A 22,921-nucleotide genomic window follows, 5' to 3' on the forward strand; every position below is an offset into this window, starting at 1 on the left:
GAGTTGCTCCATTTGGCCCAGTATCTCTACATGATTATATCCTGGGTCATTTGGAATCAATCAGTATTATTAGCACAAAAAATCTGTCTAGTAGTTTCATGTCTGTTTCAACATGCACTGAGAGAACGTGGGCATTTCTGAGCATTGCAGTAGCAATATCTCAGTCCTGGTTATAATAAGACCACTCCATCAGCATGGTACTGCTACTCAGCCTTTATGCTCCTAGACCACTTAGCTCTTATTTTGGGCTAATTTATTCCACCTCCAGAGACAGTACTTAAGACCAGAAAATTCTCTACCACTTAAGGCCCTTTGTAGTTTCTGTAATTTCAATTAATCAAATGTGTTTCAGTGATAATTTGTATGTATCTAAGGGTATGTTTACACTGCCATTGAAGGTGTGATCATAGCACAGGTAGGCATACCTGCACTAACTTTAATTTAGCTAAGGCAGGTAACCATAGCAGTGTGTACGTGACAGCACAGACTTCAGCATGAGCTAGCAACCCCAGTATTTACCCAGGCTCCCTAGTGGGCTTCTCTGGCGTGGCTAGCTCACTCTGAAGTTTGTGCTGCCACATCTACAGCACTACTATTACCTGTGCTAGCTAGAGTAAAGCTAGCATGGGCATGCCTACTAGTGCTATAATCCCCTCTTCATTTGCACTGTAGACATACCCTAAAGTTACCAAAGCATGAACTACCCAGGAAGACTGAGGTCTTGTGGTTAGGGGAGTGGGATTTGGGAATCCTAGTTTATATTCTTTGGTCTGCCACAGATTCACTGGCAGAGATTCTCCACTGAATTCTTCTATTACATGAATGGCAGATATTTTTCATTATCAGCTGACATTTTAGATGAATATAGGCCCCACTTCAGCAAAGCATCTAAGCTCATGCTTGAAATCAATGGGATTTAAGCCCATACTGGAAATTATGCAAGACTGAAGGCTTCATACAGAAAATTGTTACATTTCAATCAGATTTTTTAAAAAGTAGGATAATGCACATTTTTTAAAAAAAGTAATGAAATAAAAATGCAAAGATTTTTAGTGTGGTTAAATTTATTATAACACATACACGTAAGTGGCATTTATAATCTGAATAAAATTAGACATTTCTTAGTATAATCTTAATGAGTTGAAAAATTGCCATGCTTTTTCCAGTCCCTTTTTTTGGTTGCTGTTCATATTAATTGTGTGTCCAATTCAATAGCACATTATCCTGATGTAAAATTATGAACCCTTACAGGATGGATTCTTGCATAGTAGCATATTCTAAAAAGATGAAAGATAATACATTTCTTTCAGTAGCTGAAAGTAAGAGGTAGAGCCCCATTAAATAAAGTGGCATTTGTAAGGAAAAAATACTTAAGCATTATAATGTGAAAGGACAATTTTACATAGAAGTCTATATAGTAGAACCTCAGAGTTAAGAACATCTTAGGAATGGAGGTTGTTTGTAACTCTGAAATATTCATAACTGAACAAAACGTTCTTTCAGAAGTTTACAACTGAACATTGACTTAATATAGCTTTGAAACTTCACTATGCAGAAGAAAAATGCTGCTTTTAACCATCTTAATTTAAATGAGACAAGCACAGAAACAGTTTCCTTGCCTTGTCAAATCTTTTTTTTTTAATTTCCCGTTTTTTTAGTACTTTATGTTTAACACGGTCCTGTACTGTGTTTGTTTTTTTTAAAATCTCTGCTGCTGCCTGATGGTGTACTTCCAGTTCTAAATGAGGTGTGTGGTTCACTGGTCAGTTTGTAACTCTGAGGTTGTACTATAGTACAATGAAGATGCTATTGAAAATGAGGAGGTATGACAATAAATGGCCTAACTGTACAATTACAATGTGTAATCCTTACTAATGCAAGTAGCAATGCAAGTAGTCAGTGGGACTACTTCTGCTAATAAAGATTATGTGTATAAGGATTATCCCTGTAAGGATCTGAAATACTTATTAGATTTTGAGAAAATCTACAAGAGTTATAGATAGGTGTTGTAATTCATATGAAAAGCTTTGGTTTGAGTCTAAGAAAGCAAAATTTAGTCTGTCTGCGAACATTGTCTAATGCCATAAAATACATTATGGCAGTGAAACAATACATAAACATGTACCCTCATCTTTGATTTCATTATATTGATAAATGTTGGGAAGTTCTAATGTACTCCAGTTCTAGAAGTCACCCATTAACACAAAACCTATAAACATAAAATATTTGCAGTTATTTCATTACCGATTTACAGGTGTGACAGTGTTGGGACTCATCACCCAGCACCTCCTACTGGTTGTCTCTGGGAATTAGCTCAGTCCAGTGGAGCTCCCTCTCCTGGTGGTGTCCCGCCTGTTGTCTTGCCCTTGGTTGGCATCTGAGCCCATGTTGCTCCCCAGCTTGTGGCGTCCTCTTCCGGACCACTGCCCTCTGGCAGTGCCCCTCCATTCATCCACACCCCCTTCCGCAGGGAGGGGAAGGGGGTGATCAGCAGTCCTTCTACACTCCAGCCACCATGTCCAACCATGCCCCCAAAGTCTAATCCCTCTTGTCAGGGATCTGGCGTAATCTATGATGGCCACTCCCCACGGCCGATGGCTGGGTGTACTGCAGCGGGGGAGGGGGGAACCGACCCAGGGACCGTCCGGCAGCAGCCTCACTGTCCTCCTCCTCTTCTCTCATCTGTCCACTTCCCTGGGCTGCTTCCTCTATGGCCCCTTGCACCCGCTAGGCCCTTCCCTTCAGGGCCTGTAGCCTGGCAGGCTTTGGGCTAGAGCTCTCTTCTGCCCCCAGAGCCCAGCCAGCACTGCTCTGTCTGTCCGCAGTCTCCCAGCTCTGGAGACACACCTTCCCCTGTTGAAGGTCTGGGATAGACTGCTTGCTTCCTTCCTGGGCAGCCTTTATATAGGGCTGAGCCTGGCCCTGATTGGCTGTCTCCAATCTTGGCCCCGATTGGCTCCCAACAAGCCCTTTTCTAATTGGCGGCCCATCTGCGTAGGCGCACTGGCCTGCTGCAGCCTACACTCTCAGGGAATAAGATGTTAAAATAATGTGAAATAGTAAAAATACCTTACATCATTATGATGTAAAAAAACCAAACATATTCCTCTGAGCTATGTCATACAGGATCTGGTTCTGGTCTTACATGCATCAACTTTACCTTTGCTGTTAACTTACAGTTACTCCCGTTTTAGGCTGGTGTTGTTGGAGAAAAACCTGGCCCAATGGATATACTGTTTATCAGAAATTGCCCTGCATATTCTTTCCTCAGCTTCCAATGCAATGTGCTTTGCATTATTCAATAGTTAAAGTTACAAACAGATTCTCAGGTGCTAGACACACGTCATATTTTCCAAGGGATTTTTTTTTCTGTTTCAACTTATTGGGTTTCTGTACAGAGATGGAGCTCTTCTCTTTGAAGTCACCTTCAAAAGGTCACTTTGACAACCATCCCTCTGCCCACAAATGTCAAGCTGTTGTTGAAACAAGCACGAAAGGTCAGCCGGAAAAAATAATTCAAAGGGAAAAGGGATATGAATATTTTTTACTATTTATTACAAGAGGGTTTTAAAAATTAAATCCAACTAGATTTCTAGAAGTGATAAGTGAGCCCAGTTTACAGTGTTTACTAGGCCATGTCTATGCTACAATCTTTGGTCGATGCACGTGACATCGGCATAAAGCCACCACAGTTAGTATATATACCTTGGGTGCATGTATATTTGGTTCCTGACAACAGTGCTGTGCATTCTCCCTAGGAGTGCTTGTGTCAATGCACAGTGTGCCCCACCATGGGTAGATATCCCATTGTGAAACGCAGCACCATCCAGCACACTGTCTTTTGGAAAGTTTTGGCACTACATGGTGAGGCAGAAATGAGTCATACTGGGGTGACTGGGAGCAAGGGGGCCAACTTCCCAGTATGCAACCCCTTATGTCATCTATATCCCATAATTTTCATGCCTTTTTTCAAAATCCCATGAACCTGCACAGCCCTCCTCACTGTCCGCCATCCCTGACAGAAGCATGGTGCCTGCAGAGCTCTCCACTATTGTAATAAGCATTGCAAGCACAGGACGCATGATCCTCAGGTATTTGCAGAGCCATAAGAAGAACTGACTCAGTGCGTAATGTGATCATTTCTTGGAGGACAGATTGCTTTGGGACATAGGGGGAATCAAGTCAGGGTTGTTGATGGCATTCACAGAGCAGCTGCAGATAGTGGCACACCACTTCTGGGCCCAAGACGCAAGCACTGACTGGTGGGATAGAATCGTAATCAGGTTTGGGATGATGAGCAGAGGCTGCAGAACTTTCCTGCCACATTCCTGGATCTGTGTACCGAGTGCACCCCAGCCCTCCCGCGCAGGGACATCAGAATGAGAGCTGCCATGACAGTGGACAAGCGAGTGGTGAATCACTGTATGGAAACTTGCAATGCCAGACTGCTACTGGTCAATGAGAAATCATTTTAGAGCTGGAAAATCTCTTGTGGAATCACCATCATGCAAGTAGAACAGGAGTACTTGTGGCACCTTAAAGACTAACATATTTATTTTAGCATGAGCTTTCGTGAGCTGCAGCTCACTTCTTCGGATGCATAGAATGGAACACACAGACAGGGGATATTTATACATACAGAGAACATGAAAAGGTGGAAGTATGCATACCAACAGGCAGAGTCTAATCAATTGAGATGAGCTATCTGAAACCCATCATGCAAGTGTGCAGGGACATTAATTGCCTTCTGATCTGCAGCACTGTGACTCTCAGCAATGTGCAGGACACACTGGATGGATTTGCAACAATGGGTGGAGCAATAGACGTCACATATATTCCCTATTTTGGCACCAGACAACCTTGCGACAGAGTACATCAACAGAATGAGCTACTTTTTTATGGTTTTTCACGTGTTGGTGGATCACTGGGGATGCTTCACTGACATGAGTGTTGGCTGGTCAGGGAAGGTGCATGACTCTCACAGCTTTAAGAACACAGGACTGTTCAGAAAACTAAAAGCAGGGACTTTCTTACCATTGATGATGTTGAAATGCCAATAGTGATCCTGGGGGAACCTGCCTACTCCCTGCTCAAGAAGCTGTATACTGACCACCTTGACATCCCCAAGGAAAGATTCAGCTACTAGTTCAGCAGGTGCAGAATGACAGTTGAATGCACTTTTGGTTGATAGAAGGGACGCTGGCATGGCTTACTCACAAGATTGGATCTCACTGAAAAGAAAACCCATCCTAATGGTTATAGCTGTCTGCTGTGTCCTGCATAATATATTTGAAGCAAATGGGGAAAAATTGCTGCTGGGGTGGAGTTGGAATGGTTGTCTGAGATTGGCCAGATACAAGTGCTATTAGAAGAGCTCAACTTGGAGCTCAGGGAGACTTTGAAAGAGCATTTTGACAGTGAGCGACAGTACTGCATCGTTGTGGTCTGTGCTCTACATGGCCCTGTTGTTTTGGGGCCAGTTAGGAACTGTGTGGTGCTTGATGTACATCTATGAACATAACACTGTCAGTGCATCTATTAATTTTGTATGCTTGCTGTACATTTATGATTACTACACTGTTTTTTCACTGATCCGATGAGTTGTCACATTGTACAATAACAAGTGGGTGTTTTCACAACTGCTAAGTACTCTGCAGCATATGTTGTAAACTAATAAAGATGAATTATTTTCCAATAATAAATAATAATAAAAAATTATTAGCCCGTTTATTGCAATGATGTCACCTGAAGTTATCACTGACTGGCATGGGAAAGTGTCCTACCACAGAGGAAGAAATAAGGTTGCCATCCCTAAAACCCTGAGGGAGAGGATTGCAGAGTAATGAAAGGCTCATTGTGATCTCTCAGGAGGATTCCAGGGACATTTTTGTGCGCATAAACAAAATGCTCCACATGACCTCCCCTGCCTAACTCTACAGAGGCATGAAAAGCGGATAACTCCACCCCTCATTGTTGTATTGCTACCTCTTCTAGTATGAGTAAATTAATGAAAAGTCAGCTGTGTCCTGTTGAGTTGGGGGAGATGGGGTTGCACAGAACAATGGAGACCTGCTATGTGTGCTTGCCAGGCTGGAGAATCAGAAAAGGCATTTCAAAAATTCACAGGGCTTTAAAGGAGAGGGAGGGACTTTCAGTGTCAGTGATCTTCTAAGCAGTGGAGTTAACAATTGTGACCAGAGCAATCAGTGTTGGGCATTGTGGGGCAGCTGCTGGAGACTGTTAGGGTCGACATAGGTAACACCGTGTCTACACTTATGCTGTGTCAACCTCACTACATCAACCATTGCTCAGTGCTGCTCAGGGAGGTGATGTTACTGTAACAGGGAACCTGTATCGATGGCAGACAAATTAAGTGTAGACACACGCACAACGAGGTCTATGCAACGCCGCTTACAGCAACCTAACTTTGTAGTGTAGACCAGTCCTAATACATGAACCAGGAGAAAACGAAGCAAGTTTTCTGGAGCACTTTGCAAATGGCTCGTATCTGTTGAATAATTAAGACATGGGTGTTCACATTGTTTCAAATGTTTAATTGTAGCGACTGTTTTAAAACAAAACATAAAATAGACGTTTAATACATTACCAAATTATTTACAGAATCATCATAAAAGAAAACATATTTATTATAGACCAGTAAGACAGTACTTTACAATTAGGTCAAGTTGAGGGCTGCATCTAGATTGCATTTTAATCCCTCCTAAATACAATCAGATGTTAACACACCATCAGTTAATATTCTTCCTACACACAATACTAATCTCTCTTTGGGAGGGGTGGAGGAGGTGGTGAAAACCAACCAATCAACAAAGAAGACTCCAAGGTAATGATGGATTAACCCTTTTTGGTACCCTCAGGGAAAAATGTTGCCCCTCTAGCACACTCCCCCTATGGGTATGTTGCCCCAGTTGGGGTGCTACCTAGGGTATCGGTGCTGAATTTAGCAAACAAACAAAACTTATATCCAGGAACACATTGGACACATGTTCAAGTAATCAGATGGCATCCAGTGGGCAATAGCAAAACATACCACCAAGTCAAAGCAAAAGGAAAGTGGAGCCACTTTAAGAGGACTCCATCTGTGTATTGCTTTTCAATCTTGGCTACTGGATTTCACCCTTCATTTCCTGCTGTCCTGGGCTTGGGGTAAGTGGCCCATAGATTAATACATCGCTGCTCTGAGGAAAGCACTTGCTTAAACTTAGTTGGGATTTTTTTCCTGCGCTGAACAAGGCTGTGAGAAAAGTTGCCACCTCATTTTTGAGCCAAGCATTCCAGTTTTAAAGAGTGCCAAGTCTTCTTGCTGGGCCCCAAGACTTGTATCTAGCAGGATGTTTACAATCCTTTGATCTGGTGCTTTAGACTGGAATTCAACTGAGAAGGGCTTATCAGATCAAGCTGTGCTCCTACACTGCCTTCTACCTGCTTTCTGTAGAAGACAGCAGAAAGCAGTAACTTCAGAAATAGCAGGGTGCCCATTTACGATTTGTTGAAAGAATATAGATCTTTTTTTTTTATGGAATAGATCTTAGAATAGATTTTTCTTGACAATACAGTTTCTAGTTAAATCTGAAATGCAGAAGCAGCTATAGTGTTACCATCCTCAATTTCAGTGTAGAAGAGCGGCACATTAAACCACAGCTCCTAGCACAGCATGATCCATCTCCATCTTAGCAACCTCCAGTCTTTGGGCCTCATTCTCCTCAGATTTACACCAGTGTAACCCCAGTGATTTCAATGGAATTATTTCTGATTTACAGAACTGAGAGGGGAAACAGGTCATTTGTGTTCACACCTCCATATTGAGGGTTAACTGCAAAGCAAAATAAAGTCAGCCCTGTGTTTTGTTTTGCTTCTTTGTGGTCTCTAAAGAAGGGCTGAAAGGGTTTCTGCTTATTTCCCCCCATCCCTTAGAAATTCAGGCCTTTTCTAGACTTCTCTCCTGGAAAATTTGGGACCATTATAGCTCTACAAGAGATTAGGGCATCACATAAACCATGAAAATGAAAGCTGATTGACAGGGAATGTGATCTTTGTTTAAAACTCTTAATTTTTTTCATCCCTATTTCAACTCAAATGCCTGACAAATAGTTGGAAGAAAAGGGCTTGATGCATCATTTTGCTACAGTCCTTTTGCTAGACTGATACAAAGGGGTCAAAGAACAAGTGTAATCCCTCCCTTCTGGCTTTACCAGCTCGGCAGCAGGCTCCTCCCTCTCATAGCCCTCAGGCAGGCTGTGGAGGAGAGAGATAACCGATCCCTTGAAGGAGGATGTGTGGCTGGGACAGACCTGCACCTCAGCCATACTGTGACTCTGCAATGGCATGTAGGGGCTATTGCAATAATGGTGCAAGTTACGGCCACTCTCAGGGTTGTGCCTTGGGTTGCACCATCCCTGGCAGCCTCTGAAGAGGTGGGGTGCACGTCACCCACACTTTCTATGCTAGTGCTTGCATGGGGATGACTCTGGCCTTGATAACCTTTAAAGATGAAGGCAGCTGCATTTTATGCAAATTTAAGCATGATGGTGTTGTTCCTGGCATGTTCCCAACCTGACCCTTGTTTGGATCAAGTATGGACACCCTGTAAGGTTGGAAAGCTTCTTTTGCTTACATGGGAAGAGAAGGTGGGGGCAGGAAGCGGGTTCCTTAGATTCCATGGGATAAGTAAAGTGAACATTGATACACGTGTACAAAGGAATGTTGAGCGATTTAGAACTTTGTTGAAATACATGTTACCATATTTACAGAATGTGCATGCTTACATTTCAGCTACCCAGATTCAACGTTGATATTATAATGGTTAGTTACTTATGTGGTACATAGGAATTGTGTACATAACAGTGGAAACTTAAAGCACTTAGGCCTCTTTTATCCTGTATTTAACCAAATCCTGTATTCAGCTTCTGGCTTTAGCTATTTTTTTCTGATAAATACTTCAGGCACAAGACATCAGTCATAGCAGAATTGTGACAGAAGGCCAAAAAATGTTAAGAATCTTTCCTTAGATGGGAATGGTTTGATCATTCAGTGTTCAGAGGTTTCCATAGGTAGATTGCCCAGTGCCAACAAGCAACCAAAGCAGCTTCTAAGCTTCTATTCAGAAAAGGTTTTAGAAATTATAGTAACAAAAAACAAAAGCTAAAGCACAACAACCACCACCAGTGTTGCAATTCTCTAATCAATATTATAAAAAGCTATTAACTATTTGATGTTTTCCCATCCATACATTTAAAAAAACCTACTTATTGGTATGGTCCAGTGGTTCTCAACCTTTTAGCTATTGTGGGCCATGTATGCAGCTCCTTGTTATGTGGGCCAAAACCACACAATGTACCTGTATGGCCCTGAGGATGTCACATGTGCTGCAGCTGTGTGTTGATTGGGCCGCAAGTGGCCCATGGGTCGCATGTTGAGAACCATTGGTATAGCCAAACAAAACAAAATTACTTGTTACAGAAGAGAAAGTCATTGTGTTTGATAGATCAATTGAAGCAGAGGAGGAGTGTCAGTCAAATCAGATTTACTACTCTAAGTGTCTTTTAATTGCTTTTGCCATCTTCTTCCCTTTTTCTGTATGCTTTATTTAACAATTGTATTTCTTCCTGATAACCATCTCTCTCCATATGCTGCTTTTTACTATTCCGCCTATGAGCTTCAACAGTATCTGGAATTGATATGTTAATATCGCTGTCAGGATTGTTTGATGGTATAAAGAGAGAGTAGGAAGCAGTTTCTCCTAAATCGCATGAAACAAACCTGTTTTCTTTCCGTGAATAACGCAAGGATGGGGATCTGACCTGGGTAGACGACTGGCTGATATTACTGATGATTGATACAGTATCCATGGCCTCTTCATTGTCGCAAATTTCAAGAACTTCTAAATGAATTTTAACATTTGTGTCTGCAAATGTAGTAGGAGAATCCTCAGGGTTTGGCTCATGACCAACACTCTTTGATCGATATACTTCAATTTTCTTTGATGTGGGTGTTATTTTTTGCCCTTCAGTGCTTACCTCGTAGGTAGATAAAGAGAGAGTTTTTCCCGTGGGTGCATGGAGAGATACAGTCCCTTGAAATGCACATAAAGGAATAGCTAAGGCCCCACCTGAGCGCTGGAAAGAAACAGAATTGCCATTATTTAATGTTCATTTCTGAAGTCAGAATCCATTATAAACAAGCCAATTATGCCTAGTTTATTAGCCTGCTTTCACTACTGTACATTTTCTCTAGGAACATTAGAAGCCCGGTACTTAAATCAACAGTATGATTTTTTAAAAGGGTTTAAAGCACCTATTGTTTTCAGTGAGCAAGGCTCTTTATGATGCATTTTAATATAAAAGGCAAGGTTATTACCACAAGAGCGACTATGACTCAGTTATATGCACGGACACAAAGTGACTTCGTTATAAGAATTCATAGGATTTAAATGTAATCAAAGCCTGGTCCACATGGGGATCAGGACTGTGCTAGCTATGAACATATTTAAGCACAGTTGGTAATGGGAGATTCTGTCAGTTTCCCAAGCCAGTATGGGACAGGGGGTGGGACGGGAAGAAGAGGGAATGGTGAAAAGGGTGCTAGATAAACTCTGCCAGCTGGCACTCTATAGGACAGATTTATCACAGAACTAACTTGGTTACACCGAAATGGTGTTAGAACCCCGCTAGCAACTACCATGCTTCAACGTGGTTGTACAGTAGCAAGCACTGTTCTGCTCCCAGAGCAAGTCAGGATTTTAAAGGGTTGCAGTCCCCCTTGCAACAGAGGAACAGTCACTATGTTAAAACCATTGGAAAGTGATTTCCATTGCAGTCCTGAACTACCTTGTGTAATGCTGCAGCCAGGAATTCTTAGCATTCGCATTTGAGTTTATACAGAGAAAAGTCTCTCCAAAAGTTACATTCCTCCCCAAAAACATGTTAGGAAAGGTACAGGCATTACAAAGAGAGTCATTGAAAGGATCTGCGTGAGAAGGACTACAAATGGCTGAGCTACCTGGCACACAGAGATTGGAGAGTTGCCCCTGCAGGGCTTCTCTACCTCCTGCTCCCCAGCAGATCTGCTACAGTTTGGGCCTTGAGTGTCCCCAGAGGGACAGTGGTCAGCATCTCTAATTAGCCTTATTCCAAAGCAGGAGGAGCCTTGTCTAAGGCAGACGAATACTTGCTACCTTTGCAGTGGGCCACCCTGGGAGGAGGTGCCAGAATAGTTAAGAGGAGGGATGCAGGGCAGAGGAGAAAATCACTGTGACTCTGGAAAGCTGCAGAGCCCAAATCCACACCCCCAGACACTTAGTACATCTACATTGCAGCTGGAAGATATAATTTCCAGCCCAAGCAGATGTACCTGCATCAGCTTTGATGGAGCAAGCACCCTAAAAATAGAAGTATAACCCTGGTGGCGTGAGCAGTGGGAGGAACTAGTCACACTGTATCTAGGGTCCAGGATGGGATCGTACTTGGGGTGGCTAGTCCCTCTCGCTACAATGGCTACCCCTTCTATTTTTAGCATGCTAGCTCAGTCAGAACCAGTACAGGTATTTTACACCTTCCAGTTGCAGTGCAGACAGACCTTAAGTGTCTGCCACCTCTGCAGGCAAGGCCTCAGGTAGTTCTTTGAGAGTCACTCAGAGTTCCTCCCTGCTCATGTTATGGGTCTAACATAGCTGGCTACGGGAGCAGCTGCCGTTAGGGTATCAGACAGCAAGTGTGAAAACTTGGGACAGGGGGTTGGGGGTAATAGGAGCCTATATAAGAAGAAGCCCCAAATATTGGGACTGTCCCTATAAAATCGGGACATCTGGTCACCCTAGCTGCTGTATACAGGGCTGAAGGTTCAGGAAGCAACCCCCAGCCCCAGTTACTCTTCTCTGGACCCCTTCCCCATCTGCTGCTCCAATGCAGTAGTCTTAGCTTTCTGGTAAACTGGGGAATGAAGTAACCAGAGGAGGAAGGGAGAGGAGAAGAATCAGCCAAAAGAGGGCTGGCAATAAACAGAAAGAAAAAGGATGACAAGGAGGGAAAAACCCACAGAAAACCAGGATTGGAGAGGGCTTAAAAAAGGGGTGGGATGGAAAGTATTTAAGGTCAGCAAAATTTCCCCCTGATTTGTGATACGATTGTGATGAAGCCACATACAGCTGGCAGACATGAATATTAGATAAATCCTACACGGCAGAGAGCTCAGAGTAGAACCCTAGTTCCTCAGTTCCAAAAACTACAGGCCTTCACTGCTTGAGTCAAAGGGACACTCTGTCAGCTAATGCTAGCAGAGGGGCTATATTCTCTCTAATGGCTAACTACTAGATGGGAACCAGGTAAAATAACTGGAAGCAGGGATGTGTATTGGGATTACTTGGGAACTGAAAGATGGTTCCTCCATTTTGACTGGCCCTGATTTTCATCTCCCTTCACAGTCAAGCTGAGCAAATCTTTAGTATCAAAGCAGTTTAGCCCACTGACGTGAAAGGCAGGGCCGCCCAGAGGATTCCGGGGGCCCGGGGTCTTTGGCGGCAGGGGGCCCCGCTTCGGTGGTAAGTCGTCGGCGGGGGGTCCTTCCGTTCCGGGACCCGCCACCAAAGTGTCCCAAAGACCCACGGCGGGGACCCCCCTCCGCCGAATTACCGCTGAAGCGGGACCCGCCGCCGAAGTGCAGCCCCCACCGCGGGTCTTCGGGGCACTTCGGCGGCGGGTCCCGGAACGGAAGGACTCCCCACCCCTGCCGCCGAATTACTGCCGAAGACCCGGCTGCACTCCGGTGGCGGGTCCCGCTTCGGCTGTAATTCGGTGGCGGGGGTGGGGGGGTCCTTCTATCCCAGAGAGGAAGGACCCCCTGCCAGCGAAGACCGGGGGCCCGGGCCCCGCGAGAGTTTTCCGGGGCCCCTGGAGCGAGTGAAGGACCCCGCTCCAGGGCCCCCGAAAAACTCTCATGGGGGCCCCTGCTGGGACGGGGCCTGGGGCAAATTGCCCCCCCCCCTCTGGGCGGCCCTGGTGAAAGGTAAATTTACTCTTGAGAGGGCAAGGAAGGCAATTATTTGCGGGTTATTAAGGAAAAGATCTTGTGATGAAACCTGGTAGAATAAGTCAGGAGATTTACAGGGTTGCCATGCCGCTAATCAAGTTGTATGAATCCTTAACACAGATACTTGCAAAGAAAAATGGGATCTTATTGTGCAAGAGAATCTTATTAGACTCAGGCCTATTCAAGCTTGGACAAAGCAACTAGCCTGAAAAGAAGTTGATTTGCCCTGCCAGAAATTGGCCTGCTTTGCTGGAAGGAAATAAAAACAAAATTTGCCTTCTTTATAGATTTGTCAGAGAAAGAATTTGTCAAGAATTCCCCTAGTTTACATTAAGTAACAGAGGCAGCTGATGTTCTGTGTCTGGGTCCAACTTTTAGTTCTGTCTATAAGTGTGTGAAAGCCCGATTCAATTCACAGCGTAATACTGAATTCATACGGAGGGCAGGAATGGTGTGGCTTGTAGCAGTGGAGGATAGTGGGCCGGAGAGTGCAGTAGTTCAGAAATTCATTTCCAAATAAGTGATAAGACTTAGGACTCAATTCTCAGCCCTGGCTCTAGCTGCTTTCTTTGTGCTGTGCAGGCTCCTAGTCTACACCATTTGAAGTTCTCTGTTCAAGGGTCAATTAGTGTCTGTATTTCTGGCAGCTAATCTGGTTCAGAGTCTGGAGTACTTTCTAAAAAACACACTTAGGTTCTGAAGGACATCTGGAGTGTATGAAAAAACAAGATCAATAAGGACTGAACATTCTAGCACCTATTAAGCGCAAGGTTAGATTCTTGTTTAAGATATTACAGATTTGTAAAATTGGATGTCTAAAGGACAGAGTATATCCGAGGCCATCAGAGTGAATTCTTTCTTGAACAGAATGAGTAATTGCCACTGCCATAGTTCTCACTGCTCTTTCTGCATAGTTTATTTTTGAGTAAGAGATCAACATCCATCTTAAGTAGCCAAATGTTCATGCCAAATTTATACTTTTCCCGGTGTTCAGTAAACTATATAATTTCAATAGTTACATTATAATTTAGCTGTGTATTAATGGAAAATAAATATTATTTATCTTCATAGCCATTATAGCTGTAACAGACACAGAATTTAAAGCATAAACTCACAAATTGCCACTTAAATGTCCAGTAATCTATCCCCTACATGCCTTAACAGAGCAAATGTTAATTAAACAAACATGTTAAACAATGCAAAATATTATGACAAAAACCCAAATCAACCTAATACTAAATAAAGATAATGGGTCTTATATTGTCCCATGGTGTTTACTAATAGAGCTGGGGAGAAAATGATTCTCCCGTCCCAGGAACATTTTTGAGATTTCAAACTTTTTTCCCTTTCCCAAATTGGGAAGAAATATTGAAATCTCCATTTTGTAAAGTGAAAAAACTTTAAAATAAATTGGGTTTTGGTCAATTAAAAATATTTCATTTTGATAATTTTGAAATGTTTAATTTTGATGTTGACTTTAATTCACTCTATAATTCACTCAAATTTCAAAGTGAAAAGCCATTGTGAACCAAAATCCAGAATTTATTTTGAAATGTTGAAGTGGGATGTTTTGACAGTTTCAAAACTTTTTTCACAATTTTTTCAAAACTGACTCTTTCTCATGAAGTTTCAGTTTTGACAAATTGTCATTTTTTTCCAACAGAACATAGAAAAATTCTCAATTAGCTCTGGTTACTAACTGCATCCAAAAGCATTCTGGGCGCTCTCTCCCCCTCTATAGTAACACCTGTTATTGCACTAGGAGATGAAGTGAGAGCCAGGACAGAGATTTGAGTATTGATATTCCATGTTCACACCGGCTGACCACATTAAAGAGTAGTGCTTCTGCACTCTACACTAGTGAAACTCAGTCAGCAAGTGTAGCTCTAATCAGAATGTATTACTATAGTCTTGCCTGGAAGGTACAGCGCCATGAAGGAGAACTGAGTGGTCCCCTGGAGTGGTTGCAGCCTCCTCCTGACTAGCCAGAGATGATGAAAGCTCTCTAAGCAGTTGACCTTCTTTGAACACTTGTGGAATCTAGTACCCTATTAATCTACTGAGTTAGCACAAGGCCATTAGTCCCAGGGTGGAGAAAAATCAATGATTTAAATTTTTCTTTTTTAATGATTGGATTTTTTAAATTTAAATTGGACTTTGATAAAATGCTTTTTGAGGAAAAAACCTATCTAAAGACAGTTTTAATTAAGATACATTATAGCTCAAAGATATCTCATCATGGAATAGGGATTCTAATCCTATAGTATGAGATAATATAGTCATGTAAATGTTTAAGAAAAGTTTTCTAAATGAGTTCCAATAGTTATGGATTAGGGACCCGATCTTATGGGGTTCCAGGGGCTTCTGTATTGATTATTTAGGTTAATCTTTCTATCTACCCAATGGGACTCAGTGTAGAAGATACCGTCAGAGATGCTTAGTTTTGTGGTTCTCAAACTGTGGATTTGTGTCTCCAGAGATAACATGCTTGTTAACAGCAAAAATGTTTTAAAATAAATAAATAAATAAATAAATCAATAATATATAGAGGTGAGAAATAAGAGACCTCAACCCTATTGTCTCTCTGCAAATTTGTGTACACGGAGTCAATCCCTTACCTCTCTCTAAAAGTGCAAAGTTTCAAAAAGTTCAATGAATAGAAGATTGTTGGGGGGTGGAATAGATCTGGATGAGGGGAAGAAGTGTGGAGATAAATGTGAGAAGGGAGGGACAGGCAGCAGAAACAGAAGTGAAACTGTTTGAGCAGCATATTCCAGAAGTCTTGAGGTCTTTCTGAGTGTAGCCTTCATTGATTTGAGACCTACCAAATCTAGCATTCTCTCACTAGAAGGGAAAACCTATAATGGCAGCAGGCCGTAAAAGAGACCCAGTTTGGAAATATTTTAATGAAGTTCCTCTACCCGTGGGTAAGACAGGCATGCGTGCAAAATGCAAACAGTGCAACAAAGAAATGCAAGGCCTGGTTGCCCACATGAAACAACATCATGAGAAGTGTTCCTTCTCAGGAGGAAGCTGCATTGAAGATGATGAAAGGAACATGTCTGATCATGTAGGATCTTCAGGTTGGTAAAGTTTTTTATTTCATACTTCTTTCTTAAGGACTGCCTGTCTTCCTTCTGGACTATTCTTCAATTCTCATGTTTGAGCAAAAAATATAGTTGTTACTCTATGGTACTATCATTTTAGATGCAGTTGTGATAAAAAATAAATAGCTGAAATAGGTAGATTTTCCTTTTGCAATTTCACCTTTAAAGTAGTACTGAGTGTCAGTGAATGCAATGAGTAATACTAAACGAACAGTATGGTAATAATAATTAAATAACTGCATTGACTTATTTTGTTTAGGAGAATCAATCCTCAACATACAGGATTCTGAAGATTATCCACCTTCAAGATCACCATAATTTTCTATAGTTTCAGAGTTATCTGCCAATGATAGTGTTTCATTCGCATCATGTATGTCACATAGCCACAGTATATCACCTCTTGCAAAAAGAAAAAAAAATCTCCACCATCCAGAAACAACCGTTGATAAGTTTGTGATAAGAACCAGCAGATTACAAAAGAGGTAATTAATGAAAAAAATTGCCTGGATTGTTTATGCAACAAACTCTCCTTTCCATATGATTGAGAATCCACACTTCATTAACATGGTTCAATCATTAAGACCAGGATACAGTCCACCCAACAGAGCAGATGTCACAGGCAAATTGCTGGATAAAGTGTATGAAAAAGAAATTGAGCAGTGTGCAAAAGATCTAGAGGGTGAAATTGTTAACCTGAGTCTTGATGGGTGGAGCAGTGTCCACAATGACCCTGTTGTATGTGCTTGTGTGACAACAGAAGAAGGGAATGTCTTCCTTTCAGAAACAATTGATACATCAGGAAATGCACACAAAGCAGAATACTTACAAGAAGTAGCAGTAAAAGATATAATAAACTGGGGAAAAAATTTCAAATGTCTAGTATGCAGCTTGGTCACACTGCAAATGTATCCAAGATGAGAAGAAATTTAGAAGAGAGTGAAGAGCATCCCAAGCTAATAACATATGGTTGCAGTGCTCATTTGATGCACCTCCTAGCCAAAGACTTCTGTGTTCCCGAAATAAAGGCTAATGTTGTTGAAATTGCAAAATACTTCCGTAACAACCACTTTGCAGCAGCTGCTCTGAAAAAAGTGGGAGGAACCAAGCTAACTCTCCCACAAGACGTGCGATGGAACTCAGCAGTGGACTGTTTTGAGCACTATATCAAGAACTGGCGAAATCTGATGACAGTTTGTGAGCAAAATCATGAAAAAATAGATGGCACTGTCACACAATGGCAAGAAAATCCTCCAAATATAAATGATTAACCTGTTGCTTTAGAGATAGTTCACCTCCCAATGACTTCATAAATATCTGCTTCAGTTACCTTTGGTAAATGAAATAACCAAACAATCATTGATTTTCTGATATAGCTGTAAAACTAATCTTAAAAGTTTTCAAAATAAATCACTTAAAATGTATAGTGTGTACCTTCTAAAAATGAAACCTACATCTATCTTTGAGTTGTGAAGAATATGTATTAAGGTTATACCAACCAACAAGAATGCACTTTTCTGTAGAAATCTATGATTAAATTGAGTCTTCCTGACTAGTGATTTAAATCAAATCCACCGTGTTTAGTCCTCTACTTAGGTCTCAGTAAAGCAAACAAGATCTGACACTCATTCATGTAGACTTGTTAGTAACTGAAAACGAACTGAACAATGTGAGCCAAAGGTTAAAGTCTATTGTGGATTCACATCTCTTACCTAGGCTGGTTTGCTTGTGTTGCAAATCTCATGCATGAATGAAATAGCCTAAGTAGGAACTGTATCTCACATATCATATTTAATATAAGGGAGAATAGATTTGGAACAGGAAGAACTTTGTTAATTCTGCGAGAGAAGACCAGATACAGGTCTTGTCTACACCCATGTAAACTTGGAGTAACTCCATTGACTTCTGTGGAGTTACTTTGGTTGTAAACTGGTATGAATAAGAGCAAAGTGTGACCTTAGAGTCTATTAAGTTTGATTATCTTTATAAAATAAGGTATTGTTTGCCTACAAGTATGTAACATTAAATAGTGTGTCTTGTCATTGTATGTCTACAAGGTGGTGGTGTTTCAGAGCTGGCTGTTGATTTTATTTATTTAAAGATGTCCATTATGGGTCTACTATTTCTACTTCAGCACCTCTAACTAATCCAATATTAAGTACAGCATTTGGAGTATGACTTCTGTCCCAAAACAAGCCTGATTCTGGTACATTCTGTGAGGCAGAATGTTGCCTTCTATTTCTTTGTAAACCTAATTTTATGTTTTGATTATAAATCTTTTAATGCAATTTTAATTTAAAAACATTAAAAAAGAGGAAGCTGTCTGAGTGATGGACTCCCATTTATTCTAGAGAGGTTCATTTACCACCCTCATTGTGTTACCTAAGTGAAACAGTGGTATCTGCAATTGTAGCAGGGGTATGATTCTTTTTTAATACAATTAAATTAGAAAGCAATCCACTGTTCTCTTTTACAGCACTCTTCACAAGCCCAAAATGTTTTTGGAGGAAGACTCCATCTTTTTGTCTCTTTCAACATTCCTTCCTTCCTACACCGTACATTACAATAGTACACTTAAAAAAAAAGGTATGATTTCTAAAATAAATTTAAATTCAGACTCCTCCCACACAGTATATACTACATCTCCTCTTTTAAAAGCATAATTATAAAGGTTCTTTAACTAAGGAACAGGAAGCCTACTGATAGTCTGATTCTCTTGATCATCTTCAGAGAGCCAGAATTTTGAAGATGTCTTGACTTAATGCATCATCCATTTGAATGCAGCAGTGAATTATGCATTTGCATAAGGGTGAACAGCTATTAGAAATAAAAAAAGCTCCCTCTTTCTAGTGAAAATGCTTTTTAGTATCCCTGATATACAGGCAGTCTAGCTGCATATTAGAGTCACATATTAGAGAGCATAATCTGCTAGAGTAAGATTTAGAATATTGCTTACAAATTCTTTAAGTCTAACATTGTGTTAGTTCTGCCATGAGTTGTTATAGTTTCATGCAGGCAGGCCACAGAATTCTGATCTGCATGTGTTCTTAACAAAATGCTGCCACTACCAGTCTTTTTTTATTGTAACTCTTCAGGCCAAATGGACACTTGAATTCATTTTAGAAAACCTACTCCAGTATGGTAACAAGTAGCTCTTTCAAGAGCTTCTCATCACCTTCAACTCCCAGTGTAACTGATGGGAGCAAAGGATGCTCAGGCCTTTGAGGCTCAGAGAGGGGCGGCTCGAGGAATTTTGCCACCCCAAGCATGGCAGACAGGCTGCCTTCGGCGGCTTGCCTGCGGAGGGTCCACCGAAGCCACGGAACCAGCAGACCCTCCGCAGGCACACCTGCGGGAGGTCCGCCGAAGCCACGGGACCAGCGGACCCTCTGCAGGCAAGCCGCCAAAGGCAGCCTGCCTGCCACCCTTGCGGCGACCGGCAGAGCGCCCCCAGTGGCTTGCCGCCCCAAGCACGCGCTTGGCGTGCTGGGCCTGCAGCCGCCCCTGGGCTCAGACACATAGAGCGAAGTGTCTCGCGAGAGCTGTAGAACGGGGCCTAGGATCTGGTCCTTGCTCACAAAGAACAATTTAACTAGCAGTATGTACAGTGCACCTTACATCGGTCAAGTTTGTTTTCCACTAAAGTGTAAGTGTTTCAATCTGAAAAAAATAAAAAATTGTTAATATTTTAAAAGATGCTTAAATATATTATTTCTGCTTCTGTGATGCCATGCCAGAAACATGCAATTTAGTAAAAAGTAAAGATTTGGGGCCCAATTCCATGTGAACAAGTTGCACTAACTTCCCTAAGAGTTCCTTGCACACAGTGTGTATGCAGAATCAAGCCCTTTATTTTCTATTTTTACGGTGTGAACAGTGTGCATTTCCATCATGTCTCACCACAGAGCCTTTCATCTGTATGAATTTCTGTCTGGATAGCTGTAGGCAATCCTGTCTGTTGCAATCTGGGACATCGTTTTCACTGGAGGACTACATATACCGGTACATTCATTTTTTAACAAGAAGAAATGAAAAGTTACAGTGGAATAAATAACAGATGTGTTCATACCTCACATACATCATTCATACCTCAGCAGCAGTCATTCCGAGCAAAGGAATCTCTGCAGAATCACTGCAGCAAATCCTTTTTTGTTAATGTAAGTCTCACACTGTAGCCTGTTATGTTTGTGGAGAATTGAAAATACTCCTCCCTGTATGAGGCAGGTCTGACACTCCCCCCACTCACACATACAGAGTGAGCTAGATTCTCCCTCCTCTTCTGGCTACTTTGTGCTGCTTAGGCAGAATCTGAGCCTAGCTCACCAGCTAAGAATTCCCCCATGTTGTGGAGCTCTCAGCTGGTGCAGAGAGGCATAGCTATGCTCACCTGGCCAAGGAGCCATGGCAGAGGGAGTGAAAAAGGGGGGCAGCTGTGGTCTAGCAATATAGTCAACTGGCACATGGCCAAGCTGCTGGCGTAAGTTAGAGCTGCTGTAACACCAACAGTCTAGGGCTGCTTCAGATTCACCATGAGAAACACAGAGGCATAGCTCACTCTCTGATGGCTTCCTCTTGCTCCTGTGCTGAGCAGATCACAGTGCAGGAAAGAGTCCAGGGCTGTGTCTTAGCCGTAAGATTTCATATCCAAAGGAGGCCAAGATAGAAAGAATGCTGGTTGTGCGCAGCATATAGCTTGTTTACAGCGAAGCTAATGTAAAATGGCAAGTTCTGCTGCCAGACGCATGAGTAACTTCACTGAAATCAATGGCACTACTCACAAGAGAAAGAGCTGCAATATAAACCCCAGAGTCTCAAATTGTTTGAATGCATCCAGACGCATAAACTGCAATTCTTGTTATCATCAAGCTCTATTTATGGAGCCTAATCCGGTAGTCTCTCTGCAGTCCGAACTCACTAGAAATGTTGCCTGAGTAGAAACTGATGGATCTGACCCATAATAAAGGTGTTCTGTGGGGAAAAAAAAGTTTTAGAATCTTCTTCTGTATTTCCCTTTGTAAACTGGCAAAAAAACTTCTTGATCCAGTTTTGCAAGACATGTTGGTTATGCACCCATGAAAGAGTAAAAAAGTGATTGTAACTTGCAAGTACATAGTTAAGGGAAGTCATAACATCACCACCTGCTGAAATAGGGCTTGCTCCTGCAAAGTGTCAGGCACCAGCTAAAAAGGTACCGTATGCCTTTAACTCCCAGTGATTTCAATAGGTGTTGCTGAGCACCCTCATAGTGAAGCAATTAATGTGCTCCTCAGTTAGATCTCACTATAATCAATTATGTATTCTGCTTCTTGTGGGAATTATATTTCAGGTGCAAAATATTTTTGTTTAGAAGTGTGGGTTGGGAGGAGATGAAGTATTTATTTCGCTAGCGGGAACCTAGAAAATGAGGCAAAAAGTGTTGTTTGAGAATGATTTATTAGTATACCTTAATTTCACCAGGGAAATTTTTCTATGCATATTTGACATTTTGTACTGAACACAACTGACCTTATTCTGTTCACACATGAGGAACATGAACTCAGTGGATATGAGTCTCCAATGCCTTGTACCCTGTGCAGTCATTTAAGCACATGCTTAACTCCTACTAAGAAGCATTTAAGGAAAGATTTGTTAGCAGGAACTACGTAGTGGCAAAGGGAAAAATCCAGCTCCAATCTCTGAATGTCCTTATTGATTATTAATTTACTCTATCCAGAGAATAAAGTCAAATCTGCTCCAAGAGTTTGTCTTCAGCCTGATAATACTTGTGTTAGCATCTGCCTGGTGCTAAAAGCAGAGAAAAAGTGCTCTGCAACAAAACAGAGGTTGAATGATAGTTCAAGTAATTTCCAACACAGTGAAACAGTGAGACAAAAATGACTGCAGCTATATTGCCAGCCCCAAGCATTCAAAAAATCATGAATTATTCCCTCCCTCCAATCATGATGTTTGCATAAGAATCTGAATTAAGAAAAATACATTCTGGATTCTTCTTATTTTTCTTCTGGTTTGGGAATCTTTAGGTTCATGTTTTCAAGCTTTTTCTCTACAACCTTAAGGGCTAGAAACTGCAATTTGTTTAGAAACAGAAGAAGACATTAAAATATTAAAGGCAAAAATTATTCAGCATTAAGAATGAAATTGTTTTATCATTATGTACTGTGCATCTATGGTCTGTATTTATCATCCTCATTCTGAGGACCTTTGCACATCTACGCACAATAGGAAGGGATAAGGCCTGGCTACCATAAATATTTATTCACACAACTGTAAACACTGGGGCACCAGGGACATTGCTTCACACTGGATCAGAGATCACATCATGGTTTGTCAGTCCAGTGTTTGATTTCTGCAGAAAGCAGGAGCACTGCAAGTATGAAGATTCTCAACCTGGAGAGGTGGGAGTGCTCTGTACCATAGCTGTGCCTACTTATCAACATGGGTGTGAATACCTGTTTCTGAATTGAGAATCATGCAATGAGACTGGAGGATACTAATCAGGGACTGTTTAGAAGTGGCTTCATGTAGAACTAGACTAAGATCTCAGTTACACAAATGTAAATCTACAATAACTCCACTGACTTCAGATAAATTAGAATGGTTTCTCATCAATACTTTATCACATTACAAACCAACATTCTCCTCTGGAGAAGGCCACATATGAGCCATTTCTTGTGATCTACCCTGTTCTTTGACATCCTAGTCTCATATCTAAATAGCCCCTGGGATTTGTTTCCTACAAGATCACTTCCTCCCCCTCTTCAAAGCCACACGAA

At 41.7% G+C, this 22,921-nt stretch overlaps 1 protein-coding gene across 1 annotated transcript in view; it reads right to left on the minus strand.

Annotated features, from left to right (window-relative positions):
* Positions 1-6,600: 6,600 nt before the first annotated feature.
* The window catches only part of GPR149 (G protein-coupled receptor 149), a 41,144-nt gene continuing 24,823 nt past the window's right edge, over positions 6,601-22,921 (minus strand). The window contains exon 4 of the mRNA XM_045029417.1: positions 6,601-10,136. Within this exon, the coding sequence (XP_044885352.1) occupies positions 9,564-10,136 (573 nt within the window). The 3' untranslated portion in view covers positions 6,601-9,563. The remainder of the gene's footprint in view (positions 10,137-22,921) is intronic.

This window comes from Mauremys mutica, chromosome 9, assembly GCF_020497125.1.
Source record: "Mauremys mutica isolate MM-2020 ecotype Southern chromosome 9, ASM2049712v1, whole genome shotgun sequence".
NCBI classification, from domain to species: domain Eukaryota; kingdom Metazoa; phylum Chordata; order Testudines; family Geoemydidae; genus Mauremys; species Mauremys mutica.